Source organism: Fomitiporia mediterranea, assembly GCF_000271605.1.
Source record: "Fomitiporia mediterranea MF3/22 unplaced genomic scaffold FOMMEscaffold_10, whole genome shotgun sequence".
Lineage (NCBI taxonomy): Eukaryota > Fungi > Basidiomycota > Agaricomycetes > Hymenochaetales > Hymenochaetaceae > Fomitiporia > Fomitiporia mediterranea.
In genome coordinates this window covers 1965084-1976095 of record NW_006760395.1, presented here as the reverse complement: position 1 = coordinate 1976095, position 11012 = coordinate 1965084, and the positions used below count along the sequence as shown (strand labels likewise).

General features: G+C 39.8%; 3 protein-coding genes across 3 annotated transcripts; 2 read left to right on the top strand and 1 right to left on the bottom strand.

Annotated features, from left to right (window-relative positions):
- Positions 1-4760: 4760 nt before the first annotated feature.
- On the top strand, positions 4761-5040 carry FOMMEDRAFT_159846 (uncharacterized protein; the record flags this gene model as incomplete). The annotated part of the gene is made up of 2 exons (XM_007269593.1): positions 4761-4769; positions 4831-5040. The coding sequence occupies 2 exons, from the start codon at positions 4761-4763 to the stop codon at positions 5038-5040; spliced, it is 219 nt and encodes a 72-aa protein (XP_007269655.1).
- A 2106-nt stretch (positions 5041-7146) lies between these two features.
- On the top strand, positions 7147-7770 carry FOMMEDRAFT_170185 (uncharacterized protein; the record flags this gene model as incomplete). The annotated part of the gene is made up of 3 exons (XM_007269592.1): positions 7147-7278; positions 7338-7409; positions 7463-7770. Exons 1-3 carry the CDS (start codon positions 7224-7226, stop codon positions 7768-7770), a joined length of 435 nt encoding a protein of 144 aa, XP_007269654.1. The 5' UTR covers positions 7147-7223.
- A 142-nt stretch (positions 7771-7912) lies between these two features.
- FOMMEDRAFT_22617 (uncharacterized protein) lies at positions 7913-9685 on the bottom strand. Its single transcript, XM_007269591.1, has 6 exons — positions 9370-9685; positions 9037-9319; positions 8653-8978; positions 8526-8596; positions 8250-8461; positions 7913-8191 (listed from the first exon to the last, which is right to left on the bottom strand). The coding sequence occupies exons 1-6, from the start codon at positions 9495-9497 to the stop codon at positions 8057-8059; spliced, it is 1155 nt and encodes a 384-aa protein (XP_007269653.1). The 5' UTR covers positions 9498-9685; the 3' UTR covers positions 7913-8056.
- Positions 9686-11012: the final 1327 nt, after the last annotated feature.

The window sequence follows — 11012 nt, the reverse complement described above, 5'->3', positions numbered from 1 at the left end:
TTACAAAGTTACTAGAGTAATATTACTCTAACAAAAGGTATATAAGAAGAGTAGTTTAACTCTCTTAAAGTAGTTTTATCAACTTAAGCTACTTAGTAGTAACAGTACTCTAGTACTAACTACTAAGTTACACTTAAAGCTTAACTAAAGTAGAACTCCTCTACCTCTAACTCTATAAGCTAAAGTCTTACTAATATACTCTATTTTTCTTTACTACTCTTAAGGACAAGACTAGTAAAGTAAGTATATCTAACATTATAAAACATATATTCAGTACTTAGAGAGCTTGTGTATTAGGCAAAACTACTATTTTCTTTGTGTGAGCTTAGAATCTTGTAGTCTTGTTTGATAAGCTGATATGTATTTTAGTAGTACTTCTAAGCACTTTTATAATTCTACTATTCCCTTTCAAATTCTTTGTATAGTTACTCTACTATAGTCTGTATTGGATAATCACTCATGTGTGTTACTTTCTAGGGTTTTTGCCTTCACCTGAAGTATAACCCTTACTTGAATGACTTCTTCAACCATTCTGTATTGTACACATATACAAGTTATTTAAAAGTTTCTATATATCTTACTAATACTTACAGTTTTGTAACTTGATCTTACTTACAATTTTTCTTTACATTTTAAATAATGTCTTAATTTACTCCTCCAGTTCTCTAATACTTTACTACAAAACTTTGGCTTGACATAACTAACTGGCATCAATTATGTATTCCTTTAGTAAAGCTTATACTTAAGTATTGTTCTCTACTAAGTTGTGTGTCTGATGCAGAAATGTGTCACTAGTAACAAATACTGTATTGCCTTTTGTTATATAGTAACACACAGTATATCATGTTACAACCTTTGAACTCTTTGTTCCTTAAGTATGTAAAGACATGGAAGCAGATCTGTTGCTACCCTCTATTATATAAGGGGAATAAAGGGCTATTATTGAAAGTGTACACTAGTGACAGTATTTACAATTTGCTTCACTATTTAGTGTTAGATCAGGAACACCCACTAGGCATGTGTTCCTACAAGACTTCTTTCAGTATGTTGAAGACCTTTTCAAGCTGTCCCTTTGTTCTTAATTGCTACACTCAACCTTCCTACTTGGATGTATTTCATAATTGTTTTAATGAGTCTCACACACTCTAGCCTTGGACATAAGTTCACCACACTAACTTTTACTCCAAACTTACACAGTATGATCAAATTCTGGATCCATATTACAAAAGTGTTGCTAGGAAGTTTATGTTATAATAGTATAATGTGTATTAGTCAACCAATGTATCCTTTGTGCCTTCACATTCACAAGTCCAGAATGCTATAAGTAAAGCAAATCAAGAAATCTGCTAGTAAATACATGGAGCAAGGGCCATTCATTGTTAAGAAAAAACACCAACCCTTTACAACACATTGAACTGTAAGCTTATAGAGTATATGTAGTACAGTAGTGTAGTACTAACCTTATATTCCTAAAGTTCATTCATAGTTGCTGCTACTTGACTCTCTAATCACTTTAGAACACATGAATGTTTCAAAACAAGAAGTGTCTGAGTAGTAAGTATCTGGAGATATATAAGCTCTTCCCTTCAGTTGATTTGGTAGTAGTAGTGTGTGAATGCATTTTCCAGAAATCAACAAATATTGTTTAGAGAACAATGTCTTACACTAATGTCCCTCTTTAAATTTACTAGTATGTTTGAGTTCTGTCAATTTATTATTTTGTAATTAGATGCAAAACTTATCTATTAGCTCACACTCACACACTTGTAATGTTTGTCAGAGTCAACATCCTTAACTTGATAAACAGCTAAGAAGGATCCATCCCCTAATCTATATGATTCTTTCTAGCTAATACTGTAGTAAAATCTCCCTATTCTTGCCAGATCCTTGACTGTCTAAGGCCTAGAGTTTCAAAGAGAATACTAATTGAACAGAAGATTGAGAAACTTTTGAAAGTAAGTACCTACCTTTCTTGTATAGAATTTTGAACTGATTATTAATTACATAGTACTATAGTCAAGAGTGCAATTTATGAGCAAGAGTGTTTTTGAGGGAGAAAGCCTAGGATCATAATTTACTAGAGTTCTACAGCTTTTTGGAAAGCTATGAATACAGTATCTTACTAGTATTTGTTTGTAAGTTTTATGAATTAGGAGACATAAGGACACACATTAGTAAGTAAGCTTAGCTATTACTGTCCATGAGACAGAAGCTTTATCTTGTATGTTCTCACCTTGATTTCAACTTGAAATTAGAATTGCTGTAATCATGCTTGTCTTTTTGTACATTACAAAAAAGTCTTAAGTATTATACTTGCTTATAATCTTGTATATTTTGTATATTTTATAAAATTTGGCCAATTACTTATAATCTTCCTGGGGGGTTAAGTAATGATAGTACAATGTTAGATAAGTAAGTAAGAATACTTTTAAAACTTGGCAATTTCTATTATAATTTTATAAATTGTCAAGTTATAAAAGTAATTATAACACTTTCTAAGATTACAAGACTAAGACATACTTATTTATTTGAGAAAGTATAATATCTGCTTATAATGCTTATAGGTTATTACAAGCATTTGAATGGTTTGCTTTTACTTAGTATACAATTTTGTATCAAATAATTAATCAAATATAATTATATTTAAATTATAGAATACAAAAATAGTAATTAATACATTATTTCTACAATCCTAACCCCTGTACTACTAGCTGCCTCTGCCTTGTTCTTTTACAAGCAGAATTTGTGACAATAAAGGATTAATGTGTTCTTAGACTGTTTAATATAGTCTTTGTCACCAGGCCTTAATTGTCACTCAGTCTCTGTAAGTTGAATTAGGTATGTGTGTGAGTTGTAAGGCTAAGCAGGTTGTAGAGGGTGAGCCTGAGCCTAAGACAGGTTTAGAGCAATTAGTAAGTGACAATAAGAAAGAAAAGATAGATGCATAGTAACAGTGTATAGCAAGTGTGAGTAGTACATACAAATTAAGATCTGGAGTATTGAATGAGCTGATTCAGACTGTAGACAAAACTGTGTTTGTGTGTATACACTGTATAGTTTATCTATAGTGTCTAATAGAAGATATAGTAAACTGAGTCATCAATTGTAAGGTGTATCTCTAGAACATTCTGGCTCAAAAGGTGAAGGTAAAGTGGAAGGCAGACAGACTCAGCTCAGGTAGAGAGTAGTGGGTCACTGCTTCTGTTTAAAATAGTGTTATACACAGTACTAGAGAATGTAAATACACACAGTATGAACTTATTAAGAGTAATGTCAAGTCAAGCATATAATGGGTGGGGAAGGAATGTGTGTGTAAGGTTGGAGAGAAGATTGTACCTTGAAAATGGTGGTACATAAATATTGTTGTAAGTGTGTACTTACTGATTGTTGCTTGTGTTACTGAGTAGGAAGAAGTATGCAAATGTATGAAATTATTGAAGAAGTTGTTCAGTATTGGTCAACAATACAGATGTACAAATGTAGCTGTAAAAAAGAAGGTGAGCATAATAAAAAGGAGGACAACAAAGGAGAGGCAACATAAGAGGCAGAGTGAGGAGTAGGAGGGATGAAAGGGAGACAAGAAGTTAGGAGGAGAGGGATGAGCAGCTATTGTGTAAAGCATTTTATAAAGTAGACTAGCTACTTACACTTTATACTGAAGGACAGTATAGCCAGCTGGGTTGTGTTATCACAGGATCTGAGGCTCAGTGTAAGCATTACAGTAGCAGATTAGAGAGACAAATGTAGTAATATTTATTGTCTAGATGGTTGTAGACAGTGTGCCTGCTGGAGGATGCTTGTAGGTAGAGTACTAAACTAGAGAGGACAAAAGTAACAACATAGTGTTAGGGGAAGAGGGTTGAGGGAGATGGTGGAGGTAGGAGGAAAGGAGTAACAAGAGTAAGTGTATCATTATATGCTCTTGATCTTCAGTACTAGATTATGTAATCACTTCGATATATTGTTTAAAGTAAAATCAAGTTATATTATAAGTTTAACATAGTGATTGTTAACAATATTAATATATATAATTACATATTATCTTACTAAAAGTATTGTAATTAACTTACAAGCACAATGTATTACTTTTATAACTATTATAATCAACCAACTATTGTTACAAATAACTTATAATATAATTTTTACAAGTTATAATGAGAGTTGAGTACTTGTACCTCACATGTAATATTATAATAATACTAGTAGTAAGCTTACTTGCTTTAAAACATGCTTGTAGTTTAGTAGAAACCTTGTATATTTCTTACATTTATATATAATCATTAGTATTGTATTACAAGTAAAATATAATTATTAATTTAAATTGTTATGCTTATGAAATCATTTTATTAGATTACTTTTGCTATTATTAAATACATTTGTTACGACTTTTTCGTGATGTAGGTCAGCAATATAGCAGAAGCTCTCTCCTTTAGTCTGTAATCCTCTAATATATTACATTCCGTGACCTGATAGTTGTTATCTAGTGCATATAGTTTGTGGAGTTGCTTTTAGTATTCATAAGTGCAATATTATTCTGATGTTAACCACAGTCAAACGTCCTGCTGGATTTGCAAGAACAATGCATATTTGGAATTCTCGGAGACTTTGGATCTGCGAAAGAGTTCAAGCATGATACACAATGGCAAATATCTTCGTCATCAGAATCAGGAAACGACTGCTAGTCTCCTCTGGAATATAGCTACGAAGGAGGGTTTCATAACAATACAGGTGAGGGTGATATTTGGTCGCTAGGTTGCACTATGCTGGAGGTATGATGCAAGCTTGACTAGAAGTAGTATATCAGAAACCTAATGCACTATTATTTGTCAGTTGTTGCAGGAAGCCGACCCTTGGTATAATATTGCTGAGGGCGATATACCTGAGAAAATCATGGCTCATGAATTCCAACCAAAACCTGCCATTATCTCTGTAGAGCATTATGAGATCATGAAGAAGTGCTGGAAGAAGGCTGGTGAGAGGCCAAGTGCATTGGAGATGCATGCTGGGATTGTTCAGCTGGTGGAGAATTGTGATTCTTAGGATATGTCCAAATCTCTCATGCATCTTACACATTTGTGTATTTCAAGTTTCAACAATGGAAAATAGAACCTTCTGTGCACTGATATAGCCCTGGTTAATTCTATGGTCTGAATGTTGCTTTGCCAAAGGAGGTACTAAACGGTTTAACGGTAGTGTTCCTGTTAACATATATGGAATGACGCATATAAGCAACGGACGTACCCGAGACATAGCTACATATTATATATACCTACTGAATCAACGGACAATGACGCAAAAAAGGAGAGCGAGCCGAGTCCACTATCCCCCCTCTTTGTGTGATCCCTCTAAGCCTCTCACATAACCCCTCTCAACAGTTCCCAACCAGCAGTAGAGCCACTCTGCCACTCTCTTTGGCAGAAAATTTGTATGTCCATCCGATTGTGATACTTTCTGCACGCAGTGGCATGCTCTTGCCGAGTTTTCTCCTCCAATAATGCTGTGGCACCTTTGAAGCTACTTCGGTAAATCTTTGAGCAAAGAGGCAAACAGTGCAGTCAGAACTCAGAAGAGGTGGCATATAATAATCTCAGGGACAGGTACAAACCCCATCGACCAGGCACTGGTGCACATTTGCTATTTTCTGGTGCGCCAAACCTTCTCGATCACCCCTGTCAAAGTTACTCCCCGCAAGAGCTTCTACGAGTAGTGCATTTCCATCCATAAGAACTCTCAATACATCTCATACTTTGTCTTGCAGCAAGTGTCGAAGGAGTCTCTCAATAGGTTTCAATGGGCAATCGAATAAATATGGCCAATGGATGCTTCTTCATATGCACTTATTCGGAAAAAAGATACGAAAGCGGATTGAAGTGCTGATTCTCGTCAAAACTCATACCATCTATTTTCATGACGATCAAGAAATACTTTGAAGTATCTTTGATGAACACTGCAGTACTCGGCAGCTTCGCACTTCTTCCCAAGTAGGGGATGTTCGCAGTTTACCCAATCCTTAAAGAGGTGCCTCATCGTTTCGGGCGCAACTACTATCCTCTATCCCTAATGTCAAACCTCCTTGGACCGGAAACTTCACTTTCTGAAGCTATTGAACTTTTCAAGCTGGTTGTAGCTGATCATCAGGCAGCGAACGTGAGTTCTTTGCATCTCTATCGTTATACGCGTCCCAACCACGACATTTTGATAACAGTATGTTGAAAGTACATGTCTCTGCTGACTGTAGTGCGGATTGCAATATTCTCATATACGTTTTGTAGTCGTAGCGCTTTCTATAATGTTTTATGACAATTTATTAACTTTCCCACAGTACGTTCGGCATCACCTTCGTCGCGTTGTTGACTAATTTATTCTTTCAGAGAGGCAAGAAACGTCATAATCTGATATATGCTATTATTTTCGAGCTTTACTACATAGGTTTCTATCATGTGGAGCTCAAATTGGTCAAAGGGGAAAATCCTATTTCTTCTCACTCGATGGCCCGTTATTATCGAGGCCGTAATGTACTTAATTTGTACGTATTCATTCCAGATTCTAGCGCTTCATATCCACTGATAAGGACTTACGACCATCTACCCACATGTCTAGTCACAACGGACTATTCTCTTCCCTTAGCAGTACGTGACTCAGCTAACTCAAGTTCGCCGCTTACATTTTAATTAGTTGTGAGTGTCACGAACGACCTGAATACAAACATTGAGTGAGTAAAGCAGCTGCAAAGTCGAAGTCAACCTGGCAAGTTGGTAAGCCACGATTCGTGATTCTACTAACAAGTACTGACAATTCTATCATAGGGGAGTTATGATATTTTTAATTCCTTTGCAAAGTGCACAAAGGCTTCCACAATACTTGCATCCTGTTCCTGATTGGGACGTTTCTAGTCGTCATTGTTCTTAGGACGATAGCGTTGTGGAACGATAAGCGCTTTGTCCTATATCTCCTGACAGGTTCTGCACTAGTGAGGATTCACTTTACACTGACTACTTGAAGCTAAATAAGATCCATAGGCTACAGACTTCGCTTTCTTAGGACTAATTACCAACGTTTCTAAGAACGAAATACACTGTAGATACACTTTTCCAGACCAGATAGCCGGCTAACTTCAAACGTTTCCAGTCTCACAGGATCCCGAGCTGACGCCGTTGTTTGGCTGTTATGCCGACATCACGACATTTGACCCAAAGGTATCGACGGGTGGTTGGAGTGCATTTATGGTTTTCGACTTTACGATCTTCTTTCTTACACTTGTCCGTGCCCTGAGAACAGGCAAGTCCATCCTTGGTTTTCTGAAAACGGATGTCTAAGGACAGGATGAATATTCACAGCTAAGTATGAGCGCACGCCTCTGCTGAGGATTCTCATTGTTGATGGTTTCATCTACTACTGTGTCATGCTTGGTACGTTTATCCAAATACTGTAAAATAACGGAATTAACGCTCTCGCAATCCAGTCATCAGCATCCTCGCGCTTACTTTTTCGATCGCACTCGCGCCAAGAAGAGAGATACTTCTTGTCATGATTCCGCCGATATTCAAGGCATGTTATTGTATACTCGGAAGTCGAATTGCTCTTCGTCTACGACAATCTGTCGCACAGGAAGTCATTGGCACTTGGAAGAATGTTACACCTCATGAATCTAGAGACAGGGAAGACGTCGAGCTGTCTACGCTTAACGTCGCAAGCAGAAGCCAGGGGTCAGAGGCCTTAAGCTCTGGAGCAACGTACGCATTCGATGGCGGAGCCGTGAACATGCCTTAAGTGCAATCAATGGACTCTTTACTTACTTACATACTGGCAAAGTCAGGGGTGCTTTGGTGACTTCGTATGCCCAATATGAGCAGGGAGAGTCCTGCAAGTTCCTTGACGCATAATATCTCACATTCAGGTCTGGCAAAATGTTAGAGCGAAAGAATGCAGAGCAATATATTGACCAAGCGTTTGAGCTTATTCCCAGTCCTATAAAACAGACAGAACAGAACGATGACCCAAAATGAAATCCCACAAGACTAACGAAAATATATGTAGACTTGCGCACGAAGAACATCTAGACGACACCCTTGGACGTCTTCCCTGCGTTGTCCTTGTCCGTTGCAATATTGGTGTTGAGCTTTGTCTGTTCTTCCTGCAGTTGACTTTCCAAGTCGGATGTATCATCACCCGAAGCTTGGGCCTGCGCAATCTGTTCAAGACTCGACATCAGCGCCACTCGATCCGACAAGGTGTATAAATGATCTTACCTTGATATTAATAGCTTGCACCTCACCAGCAAGTTTCAAGACCTTGTTCTTGATCTTTCCAACTTGGAGCGCATCAGCATCAGCACCGCTTGCAGCATCAATCGCTGGGTCAAATTGTTCTGTCTCGGCGTTTTCAGCAGCTTCGCGCATGTTGTTGATCGCGTCGAGGACGTCAGAAGATACTGTGCTCAGGTCGGTGTTAGCAAAGGGATCTAAAATACAAAAGAAAAAGATTGCGTTAGTAATGAAAAGATCATTAAGAGCAAGGAGACGTACCGACGAAGACGGCATTTGCTTGTGCTTCGGCGTTACCTCCAACTCCATCACTGATTTGGAATTGGGCATAACTACGGTGGCAATCATAAGCTTGCAAAAGAAAAGGACATGGACACTGGGCGCTCACTCAAGCTCCTTGAAGTTGTCAGCCGACTGAGTAACTGCTTGGCTACCGGATGCGACATCTTTGTTTGTTGTGGCATCGGTTGCAGCAGCGTCATCCGCACTCGCAGTACTAGAAGCTGCAGCCACATCTGAAGCGGAAACGGAAGCAGTAGAAGATGCAGAGCCCGAAGCAGACCCAGAGGAACCGGAAGAATTAACAACTCCCTGGGACGTCTGCCCGGCACTCGCTTTGTCAGTTGCAATGTTCGTGTCAAGCTTCTTCTGCTCTTCTGCCAGCTGGCTCTCAAGATCCGACGTATCATCACCAGAAGCCTGCGCTTGCGCAATCTTCGATGAAGATTAAATTGAGTACTTCAGAAACTTCCAGTGCACTCGAACTACCTACCTTGATGTTAAGCACTTGGACTTCGCCGGTAAGCTTGAGAACTTTGTTCTTGATCTTCCCGACTTGCAACGCGTCCTTTTCAGCACCAGTGGCCGCATCAATTGCAGGGTTGAACTGATCCGTCTCGGCGCTCTCAGCGGCCTCGCGCATCGTCTCTATTGCGTCGCGCACTGTATCGGATATCGTTGAGAGGTCAGTGTTCGCGAATGGGTCCACAAAGACTGCGTTGGCCTCAGCAGCTGCATTTCCAGCTACGCCATCTGAGATCTGGAACTGCGCATAACTGGCGCTTGTGTGAGTCTACGGACATGGGTTAACGGGTGAGCTCCTTACTCAAGTGCCTTGAAGTTATCAGCGGTTTGTGTGACAGTTTGCCTTGCACGGATAGGTGCAGCGTGAACACTTGTCAAAGCGGCCACTGCAGAGAGAACCACCACAGAAATGGACGCAAAGCGTGTCATCTTGCAAAATCTAAACAAAATCGGGAGAAGAGGATGAAGCAGACCAAGATCCAAACACTAGGAGCCGGTTCGATAAACAAAAGAAGAGCGAATGCACCAGGCAATCAAGTCTGAAGCGAAACGAAGGTAGGATGAAAAGAAACGGCCGTCAAGACCTAATGCTCAAAGGAAGGGAAAGGGAACCGAACGGTGTAGGCGGGCTGCAAAACTTCATGTACCTGCAGGTCTTCATGTTTTATACCAAACGTGAGTGTGTGTGTACGGTGCATCGTTGCCATTGCTGGGAAGATTGCTTGGCATCAGAACTTCCAGATAGACACGCCGGAAAAGGTGGAAGAAGGAAGCGAGTCGCTCTTCTCTGGCACGGACGGCGCGGTTGCCATGAATATTATGATATTCCGGGAGGAAGAAGGGAGACGGAAACGACGACAAGCGGACGGACCGTGCATCCCTTAGCGTTGATTTTTGTTTCTCACGTCAGCGCTCAGGCAGTTCAGCTTCAAAGGTCAAGCCTTGGCAGAATACCATGAAAGTAGACATAGTGTGAAAAAATGCGAATCGTACTGGTAGCGAAAGCAGAAAATCTAAAGATTCTAAAGAGTTCGGAGCCGAGTTAAGAAACGAATCGGAGCGACGCATTGTGCACGTGATACAACGATTGTTCCGCGAGTCCGCGAAGAAATAGGACAAGGCACGGCCTACCAACTGCCGCCATCTTCTTCTCTTTTTTTCCCGTTTGTTGACACGTCAATTCGTGCCTAATTTTCTCATTACTCGATCGTCTGTGTCGTGTATATCCCGTTACCTTGCAAATATCTGTTGTCCTCGGGGACTATTAGACGGCATGGGAACCAAGGATTGTGCACACGGCTCTGACGTCTAACCTAGTTTCGAGCTGAAATCTGTGAGCTTTTATACTCGCATGTCAAGTCGCAGACTATCATCCCAACTGTTCACTTTCGGAGGCTTTTGATCTGCAACATTTGTTACACGGTAATACGTTAGAGGGGTAGAAGACTAGTTTATTTCATCACTATGTTGCTTCATTGCAACTTCCGCATATCTGGCATGATACATATCTAACGGTCATACAGAGTAGAGATTCTGCAATAGCAAATAACCTTTCTCAATAAACTGTGTAAACGATAGAAAAGGAATGAGCAACTAAATCCTCGGCATCAATACAGCTGGCAGCACTCCATTCGCCATCACGAAGTAGTCTGCAAGTTCTCCTTCCCCAACTCAGATGTGAATTGAATGTCAAATCGCTGCATCAGAATAGCAACGACCATCCGCACCTCAGCAAGAACAAAAGCCCGCCCAGCAAAATTCGCAGGTACCTAAGAAGATGGAGTGAATGCCGCCATTTCTGTGCACACTCCTGATTGGACTTCAATCCGGGGCATTTACGCCTGTGCTAGCAAACTGAGCAGTACATTCGATTGTTTGACAATATTGGGTTGCAGCCATCGGTCTGACTAGAATTTGTTAGGAACTGGAGAAATATATGCCACA

What these genes read in the sequence shown, in the direction of transcription:
- FOMMEDRAFT_22617 (XM_007269591.1), bottom strand. Translation starts at nt 9,497, where the DNA reads ATGACACGCTTTGCGTCCATTTCTGTGGTGGTTCTCTCTGCAGTGGCC. An exon ending in GACAACTTCAAGGAGCTTGA is followed by an intron (nt 8,597 to 8,652) that starts GTGAGCGCCCAG and finishes TTGCCACCGTAG; the next exon opens with TTATGCCCAATTCCAAATCA. An exon ending in TGCAAGCTATTAATATCAAG is followed by an intron (nt 8,192 to 8,249) that starts GTAAGATCATTT and finishes AGTCTTGAACAG; the next exon opens with ATTGCGCAGGCCCAAGCTTC.